Source organism: Protobothrops mucrosquamatus, unplaced genomic scaffold, assembly GCF_001527695.2.
Source record: "Protobothrops mucrosquamatus isolate PMUCROS unplaced genomic scaffold, P.Mucros_1.0 scaffold91, whole genome shotgun sequence".
Classification (NCBI taxonomy): Eukaryota; Metazoa; Chordata; class Lepidosauria; order Squamata; family Viperidae; genus Protobothrops; species Protobothrops mucrosquamatus.
Window position 1 is genome coordinate 176,299 of NW_015386466.1, and position 25,969 is coordinate 202,267.

The 25,969-nt window shown below is 38.4% G+C and overlaps 1 protein-coding gene across 2 annotated transcripts in view; it reads right to left on the reverse strand.

The window, feature by feature from the left end:
• The window catches only part of TLE1 (TLE family member 1, transcriptional corepressor), a 71,021-nt gene extending 58,910 nt beyond the window's left edge, over positions 1 to 12,111 (reverse strand). For both annotated transcript variants that reach the window (XM_015812503.1, XM_015812502.1), the window contains exons 1-4: positions 12,064 to 12,111; positions 11,146 to 11,246; positions 9,304 to 9,367; positions 8,759 to 8,803 (exon numbers count right to left, since the gene is read on the reverse strand). In XM_015812503.1, coding sequence (XP_015667989.1) covers positions 8,759 to 8,803; positions 9,304 to 9,367; positions 11,146 to 11,246; positions 12,064 to 12,087 — 234 coding nt within the window. In that variant the 5' untranslated portion in view covers positions 12,088 to 12,111. The remainder of the gene's footprint in view (positions 1 to 8,758; positions 8,804 to 9,303; positions 9,368 to 11,145; positions 11,247 to 12,063) is intronic.
• Positions 12,112 to 25,969: the final 13,858 nt, after the last annotated feature.

A 25,969-nucleotide genomic window follows, 5' to 3' on the forward strand; every position in this document is an offset into this window, starting at 1 on the left:
AAAAGTTGTCATACATTTAAAATTGAGGTGTTAAATAGTCAGGCAAACGAAGTCACTGCAATTTCACTTATTCAAAGATATACAGATAGTCCTCGACTTACAACCATTCAGTGACCATTCAAAGTTACAATGGCAATGAAAAAGGTGACTTTACGACTATTTTTCACACTTATTGCAGTATCCCCATAGTCATGTGATCAAAAGTTGGACATTTGATAAGTGGCTCATATTTATGATGGTTGCAGTGTCCCAAGGTCATGGGATCACCTCTTGTGACTTTCTGACAAGCAAAGTCAATGGGGAAGCAATGATTCGCTTAACAACCAGTAACTTCACAACTGCAGCAACTGTGTTACTAACTTAATAACTGTGGCAAGAAAGGTCATAAAATAGAGCAAAACTCATTTAACAACTGTCTTGCTTAGCATCAGAAATTTTGAGCTCAGCTGTGGTCATAAGTTGAGGGCTACCTGTACAACTATTGCTGTACTCACCTACCACCTCACAATGCCTTTATTAACCACCATATTTTTAAAGCTAATATGCTGGCTAGGATGATGGGAACGGAAATCGTTCACCTCTGGAAGGTGCCAGTTGGAAAAAGGCAGCGCTGTTTTCTTATTTTGGCCATGAGAGCAACGTATTAAGAGGCTCTGTGCCATATCTGGAGGTTTAAGCCCCCACAGTATATCAATGTCAAGCAACAGCATGTCAAACTAAGATTCAATTCAGGTAAGTGCCATTGCCAAATGTTCTTGTTCCCAGACGTGCTTTAAGATTATTTTTATTGCTTAAAATTTAATTTGTTCCAACTCACATCTCCATGACAACACCGGCTAGCCCTGCAAATCATTTGGGTAATTGGATACCTTATCTCTCTATTGCTCTCAAATCGAATGATTCTGCTAGAATTGTAACAGCCAATCATGTTTACAGGCCTCCTGAGTAATAGACTTTAAAAAGTAGCCACATTCATCTCCTATTTACAGCCATATTAACCATTACACAAAGAAGTTGTGAAGGTGGCCTCCCAGTATATTTCAAGTTATCAGTATTGTCACCATTAATATTGCAATCAACAGAAAAAGTTGTGAAGTCCTAATCAAACAGATTAAATTCAGATTGACAGAGGTATGTGTGTGTGTACACATAAAGTAGATGAGTTTGATCAATGACTGTCTACAAATATTAGTAAAACGGTGCATCACTTCAGTTCTAGCAACCTTATATCCAATAGAACTGTGCACACACTTTAAAAATGGTTGCTGCATTGTAATTATATATCATGACTCCACGTTAAAACAAAATCAAACATGCATATGATACAGATCTTGATATGTCAGAAACAAAACCTACATGTTCTGGGCAGCACCAATGCAAGTGGGTACTAAATTCAAAAAGCCACCCACATCTTTGAGTAATTCATTCATATTTTGGATTCCCAAGAAGTTGACATGTAATTTGACTGAAGCAGATTTCATTCTCTTAACTGGTGAGTAGATAAGACTGTTAATTGATACCTTTTTACTTCATATCATATTATGAGTTCTGCACGTTCTGTTCTTTATCAGAACAGCTTCACTGATTCAGTGAATTGTGGGTCAAGTCACATGCCAATGCCTTCCAAATCCTTAAAGTAAGAGGAACATGGGATTTTGGTTTTTTTTTTTATCATATATATTTCTGTATTTATTATAAATAACTGCATATATGCTGACATGTCTTTTCTTGACAAGCATGGGAAATAATTAAGATAACTATTTTCTCTATTCTTAGCACATGGTGCGTAGTATCTTTTCCAATCTTTTACTAAGTTCATATACGTTTTATGAGATATTGCTACTGCTGTTAAAGACAACTACAATGGGTTTTCTACCCAGATCCATTCTATGAGTTCATCTATTTCAAAGTATTATGCATATAATTAAAATTATATTATGCATATAATGAAATATACCCTTCAGCTGAGCTCAACTGCAGATGACTACATGGGCAAATCCATGGAAGTATATTGAAATGGGTTGCTACTGCTGTCTTCTGTAGTGTTTGTGTGTGTATTTATGTCTCTCTCTCTCTCTCTCTCTCTCACACACACACACTAAAAAATTTTTTGATTGCTAACAAAGAGTTAAAGGGGGACTGGGATAGCTATTTCGAGCTAATTAGCTCTCATCAGCCAGCCATACCCTTCTGAGACTCGAACCTGGGCTGCTGTGCATATATATATGCACAAATAACCACTATTGTTTCATGCAAAGTCTGATTACATATTTAAATATAAAATATTTTATCACCCATTTTTAGAGCAGAATGTGTGAACTGCCCCCCCCTCTTAAAGGTAGAGCACTTGAGATTAATAAAAGCAGCATGAGACTATTTCTTTGGCTTTGATTGCACATCCATCTAAGAATGAAATGGTTAAATGGGAAACTGACCCCACATACAACTTCTGTCTCCTCCCATTAACAGCAAGGGCGGAGTTGCTTGAAAGTTATCACTGTGGTTTGAAAACCAGTTAAATGGGGAATCCAAATTTAGAATGACACTACATCAAGTATATTATAGTTTAATCCTAAACTGATGTGCCACAACCATGGGTAATAGCTCTGGTTTTCAATTAAGCCAGTTGTAATATTAGTTACAGATTTGGTTAGAATATCAAAATTGAATAAATCATCACCATCATCTTGTTATGGACATCCATTTCCTACATGTGTAAACAAGTTTGAAAACTACAAAGGTGATTTGCAGGTCATGTTATTTTGGCTGCACAAAAGTGATAGTGATAATTCTATATTGAATTCTAATAAAGCACATTTGCTGCCAAGTCATTTTATGGCTATACATGAACCATACCTTTTATGCTGTAAGATGTCAAATATTAAATATAGATCTCTGAAAGTACCTTAAGTATTTTTTATCAAGTATTAAATATGAACTCAATTAACTTAGTTTTGAGTAAACACATATAGAACCAAGTTGAAAGGGAGGGAGGAAGCAATATCATGTGCAGCTTTGATTTGTTTATGTGGGTCTTCTTAACAAAGTGAAAATGAATTTGTTAATTTAGGCTACCTCTATTTAATCTAAGCAGAATAATCCAAAGAATCCCTTATAGTAGATTGGGGATAGTCTTCATACATTTTAAGGCTTAGCATCCTAGCCAGACAGCAAACAAAATCCTTTTTGCTCTGTTCTTCCACAAAATGGAAATCTACCTTTTGTTTTTTATTCAGTAATCCACAGAAGTTTTAAAATGGCTCAAAACAGAAGCTGCAGCAGTTTGTTCTTTAAATCCATTCTCTTCTTAACCATCCACTAGATGTTCCAGCACAGAGAAAGAACAGTCCTTTTCCCTTCTAATTCAAAAATCCATACTGCCATTGCCCTTGCAAACTGCTAAACAAGCAGTATTGGCAATTCACTTGTGTTCAGTAATATATTTACTGCAAATCCCAATGGCTTGTCTCTTAATGCAGTTTTCTTCCTATTGTGTATGTTCTTGTCAATACACTGACTGGTCACCTTATTCCATAAGCTGCTTTGACCAATTGTTTACCCAAGATAACAAAAGACTGAAAACAAGGGAGGGGATTTTCCTTGATTTTCTGCCCAACAATTTCTGTCACCAGTCCAAAAGGAGCATGCTACACAAAAGATCAGGCATATCCCAACGGGAATCACTTTTAATCAGTTTAATTTGGGAGCTATTCTGATTAACCAAGATAAGACTAAGATAACTATGCTGTAGACATACTGACCAGTATGTAATAACTATGTTCCAAACTGTGGTTTCAAGAAGCATAGCGAACTACAAGGATTTCCTCTTTTCAAACAAAGATGTGGTTCATTTCATTTAGGAGTTTATTTAAACTTCTGTTAAGGGGTACTGATGGAAACCTCTGCTATGAATATAACAAATGCCAGTGATGAATTAATAGTGTAAAGGACTGTCTTATTTGCTAAAAATTACACAAAATACTATAAAGAATTAAGCATCTACAAGACAGGAGTTTAAGATCAAAATGCAAAGAAAAACTAGAACTGAAAAGGTAGGATTGTATCTATTGCAACCTGTTCTCCAACACTAGGCTTCTGATATGACCTTTGGGGTGTGGGACAATGACAAAATTCATTAATGCTCAAATGTGTTCACCTAATATCTTGATGACAGAAAATCAAGATAGCAAGAAAATCAGAAAGCAAGTCATGTCAATAACTGAAATGCAAGCAGCCAAGCAAAAGGAAATCTGTTTTTAGAAAGCCAATCTTTTGCTGAGATGCTTATTCTGGGTTTGAGAATATACTGCATCACAATTCAGAAAGATGCCTTGGTTTATGCTATTCCACACAAAACTATTTCCATGCATTAAAAAGGCAATATTTAACATTACATGTGCCTCACATTAACTTGCTATAAAGAAGTTATTAGTTTCACAAATTCATTTGGGTTCCTGTTTGCAATCTAAATTAATGAAGCCACATTAAAAAGTACATGGATGAAGACTAGTCCAATATTATGACCATTCCTATCCAAAGAACTGTGCGAAATCAAGAAAATCTCTAAACTGTCTGAAGCCATCTACTACCTATGATGTCAAGAGCAACCCTCAGAAGATACGGCTGTTGAACACAGACAGCTTTGTGAGTGGCTCCTTAAAAGAAAAGACTGGCACTGTTAGCACTATGCTCCATTTTTTGAAGTTGTAATTATTTGGAAGTGAGAAGGCAGCAAGCCAAACAGAAAACCTCAGCAGGGCAGAGTGACAAGCTTGCCTGAGGGCAGGTCAGAGAGACCATTGCTGTCCCCTCAGAGGAGACAAAGGCCCACCTGTCACTTTTAGAATGGCAGGAACTCAAACACTGTAGTAGTTTATATAGTCTGTCTGCGGGTTCAGTCGTGATCAACCTTTATTTGGCTGACTGCCACTGAACTAAGGCTAACCTTACCCCTAAACAATTGGGGTTTTAACACACAAGAAGGTTTACTTTCTGGTTTACTCTGAAGGCCATCAGACAGGAATGATGAGAATGACACAGAGAAAACATTTCCCAGGCAGCTACTAATATCCAAGAAACCCTGTATCTTGGCAGCAAATTTACCACAGTAATCATTGCTAACCCCAACTGCCATAATGAGTAAGTATTTTTTAAAAATGAAACTTATAACCTTTAAGCAATTCCCTAGAAAGATCCATATCAGCTTTAGACTGACTACCAGCATAGTTTTTTGAAATGCTAATAGAGAAGCAAAAGAAAGGAAGAAAGTACTACTATAAGCTGGCATGGTTTAAAATTATACATACTAAGCAAAATATGCAATCTAAAGGAGAAAAACACCTCTGTGTCAGATCAAGGATTAAGCTAACTACTGGTTAAATTAAAGCAAGACTTCATTTCCTGCACTATTCCTCTGTTCTCTCTACTTTTGTCCTAAACAAAAGAAAATATGGATCCAGAGATCCCACAAGCAGTAAAGAATTCCCAGGGCCAACCACTGATGAGGAAGGTAGAGGAATTTTTGCCTGCTTCCAAAGTCTTAACAAAGCAAAGGTATCCTCTTGCATGGCACTCAACTCTTAATGGCTATATTCACACAGTACAGAAGTGGTTTGTAAGTCCGATGCGTTTTTAAGAACCGTGAGAGCATCAAGGACTCCATAGTTCAACCCTGAAATATAGGTACTCTCTTCCATTATTTTTATTTTAACTTCCCAATGTATTCAAAGAGATTTGGAATTACAGCACTCGCTTATCCAAGTACTAACCAGGGCTGACCCCGTTTAGGTTGAGATCAGATAAAGGTAGTTACATGTTGACACCTGTTTAGGCGCATTTGTCTCATGCCCTAAATAATCCATTCCAAAAGATTGGAGAAGAACTTTTCCCACAGATAAGAGTAACTGCAAGGGAAGAACAGTGAAATTTGCTCTTCTCCTTGATGGATCCTGCAAACAGAATTTCTACCCTGTATCAAAGGCCAAAGAAAACTGCATTCGTCAACCCAATAAATAACTGTAATCAGTAGAAACCAATTTACAAGTACCAGGTTTTTGTCTGAGTTATTATGTTGGCCCTTAGCTCATTGCTCTCATAACAAGTCTAAATACAAAATAAAAAAATCACAATGTTTCTGGAAATCCTGCTAACATGGACATCCAGCTCATTTTATGTCCACAACAATCCTTTGAGGCAGGTGACATGACAATGATTGATTCAAAGTTATCCAGTAACTCTGAGGTTGAGTGGGGTCTTGCCCAGTCCATTACACTACATAAATAGAAATACGTAATGGCATATTAAATAAATAAGTAATATGTGTGAAAAATCATCTTAATTTTATAAAAGATGGCCAGAATACGAAACATACTTTCCTGGATACCATCCACTTTGCTTAAAGGCAAAAGACATGCAAAGAGGGAATAGAAAAAGCTTGCCTACATCAAATTATGTTCCTACCATGCAGGTAGAAGCCTGTTCAAGCAATGTTAATTTTCACTTTTGGAAAATACTGCCAACATGAAATAACAGCTATGGAAATAAGGACAAAATAATCCCCAAGATTATCATGACTGTTTGCGGTGGTTGTTTTGCCATGCTACTGCAATTTCTTTTGCTAAAGTTTGGAGTTCATGGGACATAGATCTCTGAAGGCATCTATTCCCTTTTATAACATTAGATGCATACATCGGTAACATTACAATCGATGAAAAAAAAAATTCCCATCACTACATTTTGTACAAAAAAAAATGTTGTCGGTTGTGACGACTTCGGTTATGTCTCCTGATGGTGCCTTGCTAAGCATTTGGTTATAAGCCATAAAACAGGAATAATTTTCAGCCTGTCAGGAGTCTAGCTAATGCCCAGTTTCCCCCTAGAGAGAATTCCTGTCAAATGTAATGAGAGCTCTGAAGACCCTCTCTACAACATAATGAGCACTTAGGCCAGGTTGGTGATCAGCCAGCAAAAAGCATCAATTGGAGCCTAGCTACTCCCTAGGGGATACACATCAACAGTTTTAATAAGAATTATGATTACTCCCCAGCAAATGCATAAGAACATACTGTTCATGTTTAAATCATGAAATTCTCACATACACACATCCTCTTTTCCAGGATGAATTCATTTTCTTTTTTTCAACAAGATTGTTAAGATAAGAGAAATAGTTAACTCTATTAGTTAAAGTATTGGCAAAATCAATACTACTACCTCTGTTGCATACTATAAAAAAAATGGCAAACTTCTACCAAATATATTATTTTGGCAATTTCCTTTTACAGAAATAATATAGACCATTCTTGTTGTATCTGAAAATGTTATTTATAAATTTCATATTCAGATTAAATAAAATTTGGTACAGTAATTGCACAGGCTAAAATAACACTCCCAGTTCCAAAGTTCTTTCTGTTTTCTTTGTTTAATCTTTAAATAAATCCAGTTTTCAATTCTAGTTTCCAATTTACACATTTGGTTTCCTGTTAAAGAAGAAATTTTTAAAGCTAGTCACAATATCAGATGAAAGTATGACCAATGAAGCTCATAAAACCTGTGATCTGTAACAAGCTATTAGTAAGTTTTAAGCAAATGGCAGCCTACACATTTTTGGGGCTTGTTTGTTTTTGGAAAAACATTAGTATTTAGTACAATGTAATAATACAATTTTCAAAGCAAATAAAGAAAATTATGAAAGGAAAAATGAGAATTCTTAATACCTAAATTTCAACAATATAGTTAAGGCTTGAATGTGCCATTATTTATGTGACCAAATGTTTAATATGTAAATATCAAATACACTACTTATATCTAAAAAGCATCCATTTTTGAGAGAATCATAATTCTGGATTACCAAATGTTCTTGCATCTGATGGATTTTACACATACTCCCCCCAAATCAAAGAGTTCAGAATTACAAAAGCAGAATTCAGCATTCAAGCACACTTGCTTAATGGGAGCCTTTGAATACACTGAAGATGTGAAACCTGAACGAATCAATTTCTTCACTTTGCCTTAGCTGGTCAGCCATGCTCCTTAATTTAATGAAACAAGAGTTTCAGATGAAATAGCACATATACATCAAGAAAGAATTGTATTGTTGCACTTTGAAATGTATCCAACTGTGCAACTTCATCTAATGATAATTTTTTTAAGAGGCCATCAATTTCTGAAAGACTTATTGTACCAGCATCTTGATGAAAAAGTGGATGTCAGCATATCTACAGAATATTTACACCCTGCCATTAATGCTTTCTTTGGCAGACAATAACTACTCAATTGAAGGTCCTTTGGGCTGAGCAATCATTTAGCTTTCTTTCTCTTATGAGGTCCTTAGTGCCTTGTTCCAGTTCAATACTCTTTTTATTCACCATTATAGTAGCCATAAGTGTGAATTTTATGGGAACTTGCAAACTCAGTCATAAGGAATGCTTTCTAAGACACTAATCTTTTCATGCTTTTAAATGGCTTGGATTTGAGCAACCATCAACATATGCTGCCTAGACATAAAATACTGGTTAGGCAGATTCAAGGACTTGCCAACCCCGAATATCCTTCTAGAAAACTATTTCCTTGAAAATATTTAATTTTAAGCATCTCTCATATATAATGGTGAAGGCCAAGATAGTATTTATAAAAACTAAATGGAAATTGGTAGGGAAATTTTTCCTATATTTCTCTAACCTTTTAGATATTCATGTAATGTAATATAGCAAAATTGCTTGCATTTTGTATAACACAGAATTCAATAAGAACAATTTCTTACCTGTTTGTGCATTTCAATATTTAATCCATATGACATTTCATAATACTGTGAATAAAGCAGAGAAAAGTTTAATTAAAACACAGATACAAACACACAAACAGCACTTCTGTCATGCCCAGAATTTCATTTTCTCTTGTTCCAAACAAGCAGAAGTAAACCACACATTAAAACTGTGGTAAAGCTGATTTTAATGAACAACAGGGGATGTCCTAAAATGTATTCAGCAATGGAGCAAGCTGCTAAGGGAGATCCTGAGTCTTTTACTGGAGGAAGTTAAACAGAAGCTGGACTACCATCTGTCAGGGACACTAGAGTGTATCCTGCCCTTAACAGGTTAGACCAGACATGTCAAAACCGCGACGTCATGTGACATCACGCAACGTATTGGAGCTTTTTCCCCATTGCCGGCAATGGGGTGGGCGTGGTTTCCCAGTGACGCATCCGGCCCGCGGGCCGGCAGTTTGACACTCCTGGGTTAGACTATTCTCTCTGGTTTCTGATTTTACACCTCAATAAAGCAAATAGATAAACAAGATTGTACTTACCATAACATAGTGCCTTTGCATTTCTGTTTTTTCACTTGCCAACTTCTCACATTCCAACTTAAGGCTATAAAGATAAAGTTTATATTTGTTTTAAATATATGAATTTAAGATATGCTTTTATTTTCATTCTGAAAAGATACTAGTTATGGAAACTGTCCTGGGATCTCAAAATAGAAAAACAGAGATGTTTAGCAACCCACTTTAATAGATGATGACATTTGAACATGCAGAGGAGATCAGAACAGATAACGGATTCCTGACATATAGAAACAATTTAATACAGTGGGAAAATATGTTGTTAAAAAGGTACTAACGTAGAATTCCAGCATTCCTATGAAAGATTCAGAAAGGACATTTCTACAGAAATCCATGTGAATTATTAGCAAATAACACTTCAGTTTGTCTTTTCCCAAAATCAATTTTTCAAATATAACCAAACTAAATGGCTTTGGCCCATCATGTGAACTACTCAGAAATAATGAAAACTGTAATTTATAGTAGCACACATATACTTTTAATTAGACCCAAACATAAATTATTTATGGCTTTCAGTTGAAGTAAAATAACTTAAATCAAGCTGCCAAGCTTCAAATTCATTTACAAATTATCTCCAATGGAAATTTACTTTTAGGATTGGGGTTGTAATTCTATTAATTCAAAATAAAAGCCTGAAGGTCATCAAGCCAAATCCTTTAGATAATTAAAGCCTTTCAGTTTTGCTGCTATGATTAAAGGGTATTTGTAGGTGGGTGTGTACCATAATTCCCGAGAATCTCACACTATTGTAAAAAGTTTTTACTGTTTGAATACTACTTATTTGAACAGGCTTGATCTTTGCAGTTATGACTGTGTACACAGTGTGCTTGAGCTATAGAACAGCTGAGCTCAATTTTATATATGTTTGTTTGTACAAACCAAATCAAGATAACATACTAACCGTCTGGCCCTGGAACACGTTTACTTTAAAGATATATTGCTCAGATTTTTATTAGACATGTATTTTACTTACATGTACATACATGTTAATGTTTCAATAAATAATCCTAACTTTATTTATTTCTTGTTTGCAAATTATGCATTTGAGAACTTTTATGCATGCTATCTTGGGAATATTTTCCATAAAACGTAATTCTAGGTAGGCACACCACGGAATCAAACAATGGCCAAAATAAGCGTGCAAACACTATTTTTGTTTGTAAAAATGTTTTACATGCAAATTAGCATGCAAATAATTTCTATTCTCTTGGGAGCTGTGGTGACACAGTTAAATGGGATTTTTTATTATTTTATTTAACGATGGAATGCTGGAATATGAGGACAGGAACCCTGGCTGACCAAATGTCAACTCGGTCTCTTAAAACTTTCCAGAGCAAAAATATTGACAGTTCTCGTAAAGCTCTGAAAGCACATAGGGAGATGGAGGTAGCAAGAGAGCAGCTCATACACCTAAAACTGTATTAACTCACACAAATAAGAAACAATAGCTGGGGTCCACCCGCCTGCTGCACACTCACCTTCAAGTGTGTGAGTGACAGACTTTTCCCTGCCTCCTCACGCCACCACCTGGGCATAACTACTAAGTACATTTGGAAGAAGCAAAACACACCCTATATATACTAAGGAGCACATTAGGAAGCGCCTCAAAAATCTCAGCCCAGAAGAAAAAAATCTTCCTTCCCAAGCGCAGGGGAGGGAGGGAAGCCGCCCTGAGTCCGCAAGGAGAAGGGCGGGGTAAAAATATAAATAATAATAATAATAATAATAATAATAATAATAATAATAATAATAATAATAATAATAATAATAATAATGCATTTCAAAGCTGATCTGAGCCATTCTCACCTGTGATACTGAGCTTGGAGAAACTGGAACTCTTCTTTGATTCGGTCTAGAGACTCTGGGATGGTGAACTTAAAGGGCTGTCCTGCAGCTTGGTGTGGCGTCTGAAGGGGACAGAAGGAAAGGGAGGGCGAGGGGGAAACAGGAAGGAAGGAAGGAAGGAAGGAAGGAAGGAAAGGAGAGTTGTGAGAGAACTGTTAAGACAACAGGCAAAGTTGTAGCCCCAGCCACTGAGGGAACGAACAATGCCACCTGGCCCAGAAAGAGCACGTGGCAGGGCAAAGGCAAAATCCCCACGAAACCGCTTTTGCAGGGATGCCCCATCTCGGACTCGCTATTATTCATTAAAAACCACCGCAACACCACACTGGCGGGCAAGAGAAGCGCTCCCTCCAACGTCCTTGCCCTTTCCAGGAAATGGCAGCAGCGGTGTCTCGCGTTCGGTCTGGGGGAGGGAGGGGGGGAAGTACCCGTTGCTCTCCGCCTCACAGGCCGGGTCCTGAGGACAGGCAAAGGCAACCCAAGCGGCCCGGCCCGGCTCGGCCCGGTTTAGCCGGCCGCGAGTCAACAAAAGGGGAAGCCGCACGCGCCGCCGCCCCCCCCTCTTCTTCCCCTCCCCCTCTCCCCGCCCGTCGCTCCCCAAAAGCCAACGGAGGCTTTTCAAAGCGGCCTCGGGCCAGGCCAGCTGACGAGGCAGAAGTTTCCCAGGCCTTTCCTCGCCCGCCCACACCCCGCTTCCCCAAAGCTCGTTTTTTTTTCGGCCCCGGAAGTCAGGCAGGCGGCCAACAGAGGCAGCCGCTTCCACTTTCCGACTCCTGCGTTAGCCCCCAGAACCCACCGCGTTACTTTTTTGGGGGGGGGCGGGAAAAGGGGACCGGGGGGGGGGTGTTGGGGAAAGTGAGGAAGCCAAGGGCCACTTACGGGATGCCGGCTCTGAGGAAACATGGCTCTGGCCGCCGCTTTCCTCCCTCGCAGGTCTCGCCTCGCCTCGCCCCCTGAACTTTTGGATTCCGCGGAAGCTCCAGAGCAAACGCCAGGTGGGAGGCAAGCGGGGAGGGCGCTACTCCGCTTCTTGGCTCAGCTGCAGGCTCATCCTCCCCCCCCCACGCGGCTTCCCTCCAGCCCCAGCCCAGCCGCTTCCTTTGTTGTTAGCTCGAGAGGGCGAGGGAAGAAAAAAAAAAAGTCACCGGGGATCTGCCCGAGCGAGCACAACAAGCGATGGACAGTCCGGGATGGGTCCTTCCTCGCCGCGCCGTTCTTCTTCTCCTTGTTGTTGTTGCCGCTGTCGCTTCTTGGGGTTCCTGGGTTTGTCGGTTTCCTCCCCCGTCTTTTTTTTCCTTTCCTTTTCTTTTTTTCCCCCCCTAGGAAATAACCTTCCTTTCCTCGGCCGCCAAACGCACTTCGAAAAGACCCACCAAACAAACCACCCCCCGAAAGATCGGTGGCTTTCGAGGCGAGCGGAGGAGCAAATCCAAACAAGTCAAGGGCTCTTTCCGACCGTCGGGGTGCGGGGCTGGAGCCGCGGAGTAGAGCCCCTGCCGAAAGGCCGCGCTCTTCTTACCCGCCTCGGGAGAAGGAGTCAAGGCCAGATCGGGCCCGGGACGCGAGGAAGGAAATCGAGGGGGAGGGGGGGGGGAGAGGGAGGTTTTACGAGGGCAGGAGCCGGACTGAAGAAAGAAGAGTCCTGAGAGTTACACGGAGGGGAGGGAAAAAAAAACCACCCCACCCCCCCTTCGGCCGCTCTTTCTCCCTCCTGGTACCCACTCTTCCCAGCGCAGTCGGTCTCCAAATCAAGAAGCGCTTCCCCCTCGGAGCCGTGCCGCGGCGGTCTTCCTAGGCCCGCAGCGCATCGACCAGGATCCTCACGTTTAGAAACCCGAAACGAAACCTCCTGTTTGGAGCAGAAGCATCCCGGGCAGACTTCTGGCGGCGGCGGCCTCTGGTCTTCCGTTGCCTTCCTTTCTCTCTTGCTCAATCCCGGGCCAAAGTTCTTCTTTGCAAGATCCCTCGAGGAACCATCCAGGCGGGGGTGGGGAGAAGGCGAGACCTTCTCCTCCCCCCTCCCCAAAATTATCGCAAGGGTTTTTTTTCCATGGAGACAAGGACCAGCACGTAATAAGAAAAAACTCCGCAGGATACACAGCCCAGCCCGGCTCGGCGGCGGCGGCGGCGGCGGCAGGATCTCAATAAACGGGACACAATGTATCCGCCCGCGCTGGTTACATTAACACGCGGTTTCACACTCCTCGAGCTAACCAGCCTCTTGGCTCCGCCCCGAGCGAGAAGGAGGAGGGCGTGGGGCCAATCGTCTGCTTGGGAACCAACGTGGGGCAATGACATCAGGCCAATGGCGGCCGACTCCGGTCAGCGTCCCCTCCCCTTCTGCCTCCCTCCCCCTTTCCTAGGAAGCCTTTCTAGTTGAGCGGCAGGACCCCTCCGAGCGAGCCAATGGGAGGCAGCGGAACGTTCAGGCAGGCAGGGAGAATAGGAAGGTCGGGGAGAAGGAGAGTGGAGAGGCTGGGCTGTCAATCAAAGTAACGTGGGGTAGAATATGCCGAAAGAGAGAGAGAGAGAGAAATGACTGCTAGGCGCTCGCTTTCCCCCCCCTTCTCTCTCTCTCTCTCTCTTTATTATTCTTCCTTTATCTTGCCCCACTCTTTCCAGAAATCGGTGAAAATAACGTTAGAGAGATAAATAACGCATCCCTCATTCAGGACAAGCAGTACCTACAGTTTAGATGGATGCTTCCCAGTTTAAGCTAATGGAGGTTCGAGGGGGCATGGTGTCGCCTCGGAGGATGAAGTGTTCGCAGCGATCTGTATCAAAGTTTCCTAGGAACGAGTCTTCTGGAGTGCTTCCGGAAATGTAGCCTCTTCTCACAACAGTTTTCTCTTTAATTTTGTCAGATCGGGGAGAGTGTGGGCTGAAGTGCCCCAGGTAGCCAGCCAGAAAGACTTAAGAGGCACGTTGGTATCCATAGATTTAAATATATTCAGCAAATATCACAGATGTGAAGTGGCCGGCTTGTTTCCTAGGGCCTGTTGGAGGTCTTCTTATCGGGTGATTTTAAAACTGCTATTTCAGCTCAGGCTGATGCCCGGTTCTTTGAAAGTTTCCGAGTGACAGCTATTGTGATAACTCCTCTTAGGAAACTCTAGCGTATTTTGTTAAAGATAGCCTGTAACAAGAGGCCGAGGCTCCATTCCAGTTTGGCAAAGAAATCCTTCCATTATTGAAACTTTGGCAAGACAGGTCCCCAGCAAAGTACTTGAGCTTTTGCAAACATCTTTGGTGGGCTCTATTGTCTTCTTTTAGAGTTTCACCCCATGATTATTACGCTAAGGAATTTCCTTATTCATTCCTCTCCCTTCAGTTGAGGAAGGAGAAAGAAGAAGCAGAATACTTTCTTTCTGATACCCTACTGATGGTTCCTCAAGTCTACCTGGGACATCCTGAAGTGAGGATTTTGTTTTCTTTTAATTTGCTAAATTTCCTGGTAAAGGCTTGAAAAGACCCTCATTGGGAGCAGAACAAGGACTCCTGCCCTTTCTTCAGAAGAAGCTTGGCCAATCCAATCCTCTAGTGAACCCAAGCCAGCAGACTAGGACAAGTTTACTTTTGTACGTTTTTCATTTTGTTCCCTGAACCATCTAACATCTAATTGCTTTCACTTTTTTTCTTAAATTTTCACTATGAAACTAACCTCTGCATACTCTCTTTAAAGTTTGCAGCTGACAGGTCTTTAACTCCTTCTTGTATGAGTTGTTTCCATTTCTGGGATTAGATTAGTGCTAGGCTTCCTTTTCCCCATATTTCTCAATCAAACCTACAAATCCTACTCTTTATGCTTATTGTATGATTCTAAATCCCCTGATTTAGAAACAGTCTCAGTTTATGTTCAGTTCTAATCCCCCTGAATTTATTTTACTTTTTCTGAAGTTCATGGGGTTGGGGGTTTTTTTTTTGTTTTTTTTTTGGCTTTAAGCTTTTATCAGGGTTCACCAAGCCACAAGATACTTTATATGTGGGCTCAATTTACATATATTATACATAGTGAGCATCCAGGCAGGTTAATGAAAGTATTTACAGACTGATGGAGAATGCCAGGCAGACATGACTCAAAAAAATCAAGGCAAACCTGTGTCATTAAACCTGGAAAATCAATATCTCACACTTTCTTTTGTTCTTTGCAAGTTTGCTTTGTATGCTCTGTGATGCTCTTGTCTCATTGTTTGTGCTCTTGGTGGGGAGAGGTTGAAGTGTTGATTATTGAAAATATTCCTGAATGTGATTTTTTGTACTTGAGGCTAACAGGGCAGTTGCGAAGTTGTTTATTTTGTTTGACAGAGAATGCTCCATTGCTTGCTATTCGCTTAATGGAAAATACGGCCAGCATTCCCTGAACACAATGCCTGCTTTTATCTCGCCTCTAACTTTCCTGAGATTCACTTAAACCGCACTAGACAAATTTACCATAGTTGTGTCGGATTAACAGCTGGACAAAGTACCCCTTGGTCTCACCTTGGTTAGACAGGGAGAGGAAAAGGTCTTTTATCGGAGTCCTTTGTCAGTTTTGAAATCGGAGCTTAAGTGCCCCTATATTACCAGAAGCTCCAAAAGCGGGTTAATTATGTGGGGGATAGAGATCGAAGAGGCACAAAAGGGCTCATCTAGAAACAGGGTAGGCCGCCTTAAGCAACACACCTTCCCCTTCCTCATTGTTGTGGGCTTTGGGAAATTTTGTAAGATATTCCCTTCTGAGAGCATTGCTCACTTCCTCCCTTTCTGTTACTCTGAAGTTAATTGGGCTGCACTGGGTAGCATTAAAAGGTTATTCCAGGGCAGGAATCTGGATCTGTGGTTAGTTTAGTATCCCTGGATTTGAGTTGGAAAGTAGTAGTGTGAAGAATCTCCTTTTTGTCCCCCACAGATGGCTTCCAAAGTTCTGGCTTCGCTGCTAAACCATATTGGGCATCTCCGAGCGTAAAGAATCTGGAACATTGTGGCTGCATAGAGGCTTAGGTGCCCTCAGATTGGCAATGGGCCTCCTGTGCAGCAGTCTTCCCCTTCCCTGTTTGGAGACGAGTGTCTGCTTAGTTTGTTTTTGGAAGAAGCAAACTGAGAAAGCATCTTTAGGGTTTTTCTGCTTTGCTGCTCAGTTTTGCTTGCTTTAAAGCAGACCAGCAGGACATCTTTTTGGATTAAGTGGCATTTGGGTGTTGCGCAGGAAAAACAGTACTAATACATCTCATTCTTCACAGTGTATTTTCAGTTGTTGATATTGTTCCTTTGTTGGTGTCCTTCGGGGGATCCAATGTTTGCTTTGTCTGTGCATGTGCGTTTCATGTGAATTTATACTTCATTTATCTAGAAGAGATAACTTTTGTTATTACTTTCGCTGTCTATCTCTCTTTTCCCCCCCTTTCCAAATAAATCTGGCAAGAGGCAAAAGAGTTCCTGCTTCATCCCTCATATTTGTTTTGAGTAAGCCTAGCTTTTCTACTGGTGATAAGATAGTAATGCTAAGCACTTCGAAACCAATTCTTAGCAGGCTAATTGGGGGCGGAGGTGTCTGTTATTGACAAAAGTCCATTGAACCAGAGAATAAGACCTTGGGGAGGGGATTTGCACAATGTGCATAAATAATATCTACAAATAACAAATTGGAGTCAATTGCATTTTTATGAAAATATTTCTACAATGATTCAAATTGCAATGGAAATTGGGTCCACTGTAGACAAAGTCCGTTGTATCAAAATCCACTAAAACAAGGCTTCACTTTGAACTGAAAGTTAAAGTTAACTTGCTTCTTTCAAAAGAACAGAAACATTCTCTGAAATTGTTTAAGCTGAATCTACTTCAAAACCAAAGGATAAACTTCCTAAACTTGAGAAAATTGTAATAAAACAAGGAAACTGTCCCTAGGATCAGTTGCTATATCTGATGCTATAACCACTGCAAAAGAACACTATATTCAAACCTCTAACGAATTTAAGCTTGGTAAGAATAAAAACAAACAGTATCTCATAGATATCTCAGAGTGCTTCAGCAGACTCTAGAGATTTGTTACATGTCAAGTACAAAGAACTGAAAGGTAAGAGGAAATAGCAGGTGAAGAAATGTAAAGAAAATGAGAGAAATGTAAAAAAAATAAAATTACACGAATAGGAAAAAGTATGTTTCTGTATGTTGGAGATAGAGCCACAGAAGAAGCAATAGAGTGATGATCTTATTTCAGGAAAGCACAGATGGGCAGCTTTGTTACAAGAAACCTAAATAGCCAAAGATCAAACTAGGCAAAGTACCGAATCTGCAAAAAAATGAGCTGCAACTTCAAGGATGCTGTTTAGATGACTCCAACGATAGCTATATTTTTGGCAGGTCAGCATAAATTTGACAAGTTATCAGGAAGCCACCTGCAAGTTGGTATCTCGGAGAAATACTAGCAACAGGCATAGAAAATGTAACTGGATCTCTGGCTGGCATTCATCCACATAGAGGATTTGCCTATATAGATGCCACCCCATTGATTTCCTTTCACTCAGAATGGCAGGCATCCAAGTTCCAGAAGCTCATCCTCAACCTCTAACAGTAGAGAGAACAGTCAATACAAGACCCTGAGAAGGAGAAAAGTAAGACAGAGCCGTTCTCAATAAAATTCATTGCACTCCCTAGTAGGTCTGCTGAGTAAGGCCAGAGCCTACATTCATCCTTCAGCTGATGGCACTGATTTATCCCAATTAGCCACTTCTGACTCTGCCCCATTTAGAGTCAGGAATTACCATAATAGACTCTTTCTTCAGAAGAATGGGTGAGAACTGCAGTGAAACATCATGTTAGCAAAAAGAAAAAAAAGTTCTTTTCAGGAGCATAAAATATGCTGGACTGAAATTCTGAACCTTGTTTAATACAGAAAAAGCACTTTCAATAGTGACAGTGTTTTATAATGAGATGTTAGCAATTCTTAACCCTTTGGGGGGGCATTTTGGACACTATATCTGTGGAACCGAAGGCTTTATTGCTTTGACATACAATTAGTTTAAATGGGGCTGTGTTCTGAAAACTAGAGATTCTGTATAGTGTAGGCAAAGATCTTGAATGAAATCTTTTCCTACATTTTTGCTTAGTTGTTTACTGCCAATTACAATGTGGGAGGAGCAGGGATGGAATGGCAACAACTTTTAATAAGATGCCTTATTAGCTAACATCTTGTTAGTGACAACATTGGAGAGAATGTTCTATGGATTAATGTTAGCTGTTAAAAAATAATAGCCAAATTCTACCAACCAGGTGAATTTGGAACTTGCTGTCTCCAGAATGGCCTTAAGGATCCAATAGTTATGCTGTCTTGTTAAAACACACAAGAGCTCAGTTTTGGTTTGACGTTGTGGTGTATTGGATGCAGGAAAACGGGGCTCCGTCTTCTGCGTTCAATTTTGGCCCACTGGGGACCCTAAAAAGAGTTGAAAGTTGCCCCGGAGAGGTGACAAAGAAGGAAGGGACCCTCGTTGATCATGGAGGGGTGGCAGCCCTTCCATTTGATCCAAGGAAGCCCTCCAAACCGGCAGGGGAAAGACTGGCTACATTTGTGTAGCCAGTCAGAAGCTGCTGACAGCCGAAGGAAATGAGCACTAACAAGCAACTTTTGAGCAACATGGATGAGACTCTATCCTCTCTTTATAACTTTTCCTGGGGAAAAAACGCCCAAAGCAAGATCCTCCCCAATGAGAGAAGGAAAGGGAATTTCTGCCCCATTCCCTCAGGAAAAAAAAAAGCAGCGAACTAACTGCTTGGGGGAAAACAGAGAAAATTATAAGATTAATCTGGAATCAATATAGATATATAGCCTTGAAATTTGGAGACTAAAAGTGCTTTTGAGACTTTCTTAGAAAAGAGATTTAAAAAGCTTGCAATATAAGATTGAAGCTGGAAGAATGTGTTAACGACATCTAGTGGCGAACCATGGCACTACAATTTATTATGCTTAAAGGAAATTTGGCTTGAAGCTCAGACTCAGATAAGACTTTGCGTGTCCTTGGAAACTTCCACTTTTGAAAACTGCAGTTGGAGAAGGAAAAAAAAATTCTTGAGCTGCTTATCTACATGGCAGAGACAATAAACTATTTTGAAATTGGTCTGCTTGGATTATGAATATAAATACTAACTGACTTTTAGACTATGTTGTGGAACTATTCCCCTGTAGAAGAAAAAGGCATGACTGATCGAGATGATGGAACACTTTGGATTATAAACTTTTGATTGATGAATAACTTTTGTTTCTTTTCTCACTGGACAGAAAGGATATGTTTTTCATTGGAGAGAAAAACCTGGACTTTGCTTATATTTGTTTAGGGGAGGCCTAAGGATGTACTGACAGGCTGGTTGGGTAATTTGGAGTTCAAATGACAATTGACTGAAACATTTTAAATCTCAAAATAGATTGGACTATAAAGACCACATACAAAAACAAAATGGATGTTCCACACTTAATCCTAAATGGTAAAAAACCATCTGTAACATTTGTCTTCAAAACCCCCAGCTTCACATGCCAACAAGAAAATGTTGATGAATCTCAGAAAGAAATTCTTTCTATGTTGAAATCAATACAAGAGACAATTGTCTTAGCTCATGATGACACTAAAAACAATGCAAAAGAGATAAAAGAACAACTTTCTAATCTAAACTTACAAATTCAGAAAATGACTACAAAGAAGGAACCAGTAACCCAGAAAATAGAAGGAAAATTAGAGGAAGCAGATCCAAAGAAGGAATTAATAGACAGACACAGACAAATGAAGAATTAGAAGATGCAGTGATAATACCAGAAATGGAAAGGATATCTTACTTGTCAAGATCTCAGAACACATTTGAGGATAAGGAAGAAGAGCTGATTGAATGGAAGATAAAGCTGTCAGGAGAATTGTGGAAAATTGGAGAAGGAGGGAGGCTGTTTAATGAATATAATGGGCTGAGTGTTCTTCCAAAAATACTTTAATTAAATTGTGTTTCTTACTTCAAACAATATACACAAAAATATAGGATGAACTACTTGAGGACTCAAATGCATTGACCTAGTTGGCAAAGGAAGAAAGCCAGAATAAGACTGAAGAAAATAGAGGTTTTGACCCATTAGATGGGACATTCTTCTTCTTCTTGTGCCATATCCGTTATCGGACGTTGGCGATCATGTTGGCGATCCTGTTTTTATCAGCAGCCACACGAAAAAGTGCTGTTGAGTTTTGTCCATTATATTATAAAATAGTTGTGTCCATTATATTATTAAATAGATGTTTGAACATGGCTAAGAGAATAGATAATTGTTAGAAATAAAAGTATTACTATAACTAGAAAGATAGGATATGCAACTAGAATACTATATTTTGGTATGAGAAGGAAAATATGAAAATGCCAAGAGGGTCTGAATAAGGGAAACTTTTGATTACCCAAATATAATTTACCACGAGAAAACTATAAGCGATAGAGATGGGATATTATATTTTTAAACAGATGCTTGAATATGGTTATGAAAATAGATAACGGTTAGAAATAAAAATATTATCATAACTAGAAGGATAGGATTTCTAACTAGAATATTATATTTTGTTATGAGATGAGAAATATGAGAATTCTAAAAGGGTTTGAATAAGGGAAGCTTTTGGTTATCCAAATATAATATATTATGAGAAAATTATAAGCGATAGAGATATTTTGAACATTGATGGAAAATTATTGTTTTTTTAAAAAAAAGCAGGAAAAACAGGATACTGATGGAACAAATGGATTTTAAGTGCAAATGCAATTGACATATGTTTTGGTTACAAAATATATTATAAACTGATATTATCGATATTATGTATAATACCAGAAAAATGTGATGTAGATGTCTATATTTAATTGTATATGTATTAACAGCAACAAGAATTGTTTTTGCCCAGTGTGGAAAAATGCATACCACCAGAAGAGAGGATCAAAGAAACACTGGATGGTTTAGTATTGGAACTATAGTATTGGAACTGAAAAAATTAATATGTACCACTGAATTACCAATAGACCCAGACAACACATTGTTTATTAAGTATTTATGATTGCAAAATTAGAAAATTAATAAAATGTTTACAAAAAAACCCACACAAGAAGCTCAGTGTTAATATCAATTCCATAAATCTCAGCAAGCAATTGTCCTTTGGAACGTCTGACAACATTAAACTATTTTGTTGGAATTCAGTTTCAGCTGTTCCAACCTGCTTCTAATTGTTTTACGAAATCCAAAAATCCAAAACCAAGCTAATGAACCATACTAAGTGTATATGTATATATATCAGAATACATCTTAGTTTGGCAATCTTCTCATTTTTTTATAATAAGAGTTTGTGGTAAGATGTAATAGTTTTACAGATGCCAATTTAGACAACACATGACTTTCCCTTTTTAAAAAATATACTTAGAATTCTGGGAATTGAAGTCCACAAGTCATAAAAGAGGCCATAGTTCCCCAACTCTGCCTTAAATAAACCATTCTCACCCTTGCTTATGGTAAAAGCTATGAAGTATGAGAGAATTAGAAACTGCTACAGTATCAGAAGGTGATCATGCTAATCAATCACATTCTAGCCAAAGTGGAAGTAGCTGATGATCTTTCTTGGTGGAAAATATATTTTGTCTGGAGCTCTACAACATATAGATTTTTTTTTCTCTATTGCACTTTAACCCACAGCTCTGAGCAGCAGTGCTATTTCCAATCTGCCTGAGGATTGTAAGAGGTGCTGTCCAAATACACCAACATGATGTTAGATTAGAGAAGGTTTCTCTAGGGCTACATAGATCATAGATGTCAATGGGACTTACTTCTAAGAGGACATGTATAAATATGTATACATGATACTAGAACCATTGGAGTTATGAAACTGCAGGTTAGACTTTATGATTTACACACTGATAGAAACTGGTAATATTGCTCAATCAAACTGAAACCGTATATTCTGTAAAATGACAAGAGCTTTGTTACTTTCCTGCTATAGACACTTACCCATGCTCAGAACATTGATCAAACTTAATTTTTTGAAGGCATGTTTTGACATATGCTGAAGGTACATTTTGTTATTTATATTTTACTGAACAAGCAATTATCATTAAGCCAGCTGAGATTTTACTTTTGATACCAGGAAACATTTTCCCCTTAATCTCTGCTGTTGAAATGATGCTGGTAAATACTATTTAAGGGGAAAAAATGCTGGCATATTTCCATATTTAACAATTATTTTGTTCATTTGATGGTTGGTTGATAAAAATCTATCCTTGGTATGCTGATTTACAAATTAAATTGAAGAGCTCATCTTTGCAATTGCTTAAATACATGTACTGGAGACCTTTTAAAAAGTATTCCTTCTGAGAAGATTTAAATAATAATCTGTGTGGCTTGCAATTTTCCTACACACAAATGTGGAACAACTTGTGGAACTAGACTGTTCATATTATTCCACATACATCTGACCATGGAGTCTATTTCAAACTAAGCCCATTCACATCCCACTTCTAGAAGAATTCTATTGCTTTCTAACTGCGGAGGGGTAATAGGAGAACAACTGAAATATTTTCAAAGGTTTAGCAGTTACATATAAATTTGCAGGTTCTAAGATGTCGATAAGATGTCCATAAGATCTTCCAGGTGGAGGAACAGGGTCATGTTCAGAGCCCCATATCTTTTTATGCATGTTAAAAAGGAGTGAGGTTTTCATGATAAAGCTGTGCCTGCCATCTTGCCAGTTTGTATTTCCATCCCCAACAAACATTGTCATGTAGGTTGAACAATTATGACAGCAACTAATATTAAAGCTTAAATTAATATTGTCTTTAATATTATGGAAATAAGACTATGACACTGAAGATGAGCTTTCCGTTAGTAAATCAATGATTAGCATTGAATTAGCACAATTAAGATCTTGAAGTATGCATGACCAGAGATTGCCACCATTATAACAATATAATTCATTACATCATCTATTTATATTACAATATTAATAATGAAAATTAGGCCCAGTAAGAAGTGAGTTAAGTTAAAGAAAAATTATTCATAGGTATATCTTCAAAGGACAGCAATATATGTTAACAATTTTGAATACTATATGATGTTTACATATGTTTTCCATATGCTGAAATTTATAGCTACATTTCTATAGGCAGCAGCCCATTTAATCTATATTTAATTTAATTAATTAACATATTTTCATCAGTATTTTCCACTTAAAATGCATTTAGTGCCTTATTGTTACTAAGCTTTCTTACTAATTAAAAGGGCCACGAAAAGTTCATATTCAAATAAAGTAATTTAGACTTTAAAGTATATAAAGTATTAGACCAATAGCAAAATATGTTGCATAGATATATGGGCAAACGAGTCATGCAGTCTTTGGAAATATTTCAGAAAAAAATGCTTGATACCTCGTAAGAATGCAAATATAGTACCAACTTTTTAAAGCAATCATCTATTTCATATAATTATTATTGTAGTAAGATGTAATTTTTGATCCTGTTTCAAGTTTCTTTAAGAATCTTTAGTCTTTATTTGTTTCCAGCAATAGAAAAATATATATCCATTAATTCATTATGAATAAAATCCTATTTCTAGGGTCTCACATGCAATTTCTTTTATTGAAAAAGCCCTGTATTTATAAATAAGCAAAAAATATCCTTTATGTAGATTCTTTTATGCTCAGGTAAAAACTGCTTGCTTTTACATCTTCTTCTTCTTGTTGTGCCATATCCGTTATCGGACGTTGGCGATCATGTTAGGATCACTAACATGATTGCCAACGTCCGATAACGGATATGGCACAACAACAACAAGATGTAGATTCTTTTATGCTCAGGTAAAACTGCTTACTTTTTGATGTTGGTCAACTACTTCCAACTTTGGTAACTTTAAGACCTGTGGACTTCAACTCCCAGAATTCCTCAACCAGCTATGCTGGCTGGGAAATTCTAGGAGTTGAAGTCTACAAGTCTTAAAATTGCAAAGGTTAGACACTCCTGATCTAGAGTGACCTTTTAAGCATAAATTAAAAGTTGCTAGTACTATTGTATACAAAGTTTACAGTCACAAAACTTTAATCTCGCTCCTGATGGTTTTGTGGTGCTTGTATGTAAGCTAATAAAGAACATAATGTGAGTTTTAAGTTACCGGGTTTAATATAGTGCTTCACAACATCATCATACCTGCAAGCCCAGTGGTACTTTTGATGGTTTTCTTCAGGCCCTTACCTAAATTCTTCCATTCATCCATATTATTAATTTCCTTTCCATTTTATCCTTACACTAATCTGTAAAGTAGATTAGACTGCCCAGCATTATCCAACAAGTTTCAGGTAGTCATTAGCCCTGTGCATCCACATCAGCAAGTCCCTGTGCAAAACATCAACATGACTCTAGGTATCTGAGTCTTGCACCACTTTATCTCAGACAAGATGGCAGTCTATGGAGTATGCTATAATATACAAGTATATTTCTTGACTTAACAACAGTTATGTGAGGACCAACTGTCACTTTTTTTCAAAACCGTCTTAACATTGAATAGTTGCTAAACAAATGGTTGTTTAGCAACTGTTCAATATTAAGACGGTATTGAAAAAGGTGACAGTCGGTCTTCACATAATCGTTGCAGCATCCCCACGGACACATGATCAAAATTTGGGTTCTTGGCATATATTTATGACAATTTCAGCATCCTGGGGTCATGTGATTGCCATTTGCAATCTTCCTAACAGGCTCCCCCCCCCCAGTAAAGTAAAAAGTTGGATTTATTTAGTGACCATGTGATTCACTGAACAACCATGGCAAAAAAGTCTTAAAATTGGACATGATTCACTCATTTAGCAATGAAAGTTCTGGTCCCAATTGTGATCATAAGAACTACCTATATTTCAAAAATTGGAGTTCTAGGAATAATTTTAAAAAAACCAACCACTCTCAGCTCTGAACTTCCTATCCACTAATATTTAATACTAAGGTTGAATGGATAAATAATCAACTACTAAACCAAACAGCTTCATAAAAGCTGGCCTTGTTCATAGGAATGTATGACTAATTCTAGGATATTTGTTTAGTCTTTGTGATATTGATAGTGGTCAGTGGTTGCTGCTAAATGTTTAAGAACCGGCTCTGCTAGCTCCATTGCTACAGCTTTCAAACTTCTAGAAAATTTAACAATCTACTTTGGCAAGTCAGTGCAAGCCAGTTCCAGTACACCATAGGTGGTAATAGTAAGTATTACTTGTTTATCTGCTTGATTTTTTTGTTTTAACCATATATAATAGTTCTAGATTCTGTTGTGCTCTTGGCTATTCTGAAAAACAGACCAAGATGAAGGAGGAATACATAATGCTACACAGTCCCTAGAAATAACTGTTATAGAAAGCCAAATGGTAGCATTCCTTAAGAATCTTTCTCCATTCCTATTATAAAGTACTGTGTTAGATCATCCATTGGGGAAAATGCTTTCTAAATACAGTCCAATGTTTTAAATGGGAAAGAACAAACAAAAATCAGTAGCAGAACTGGTGAGTATTTAAAACATAAATAATATCGATTCCAAAGAATGTCTTCTGGTTTCACACAACAGAGTTAAATTAAAGATTTCAGGAAACCAGCTGAATTAAACTGGGAGCAAAACTGAAATTAAACTGAAGAAAAATGACCAGGTTTTAGGAAGATGACACCTTCACTGGTTAGTGTGCTCTCTCTCTCTCTCTCTCTCTCTCTCTCTCTCTCCTATATATATATATATATATATATATATATATATATATATATATATATATATATATACATACAC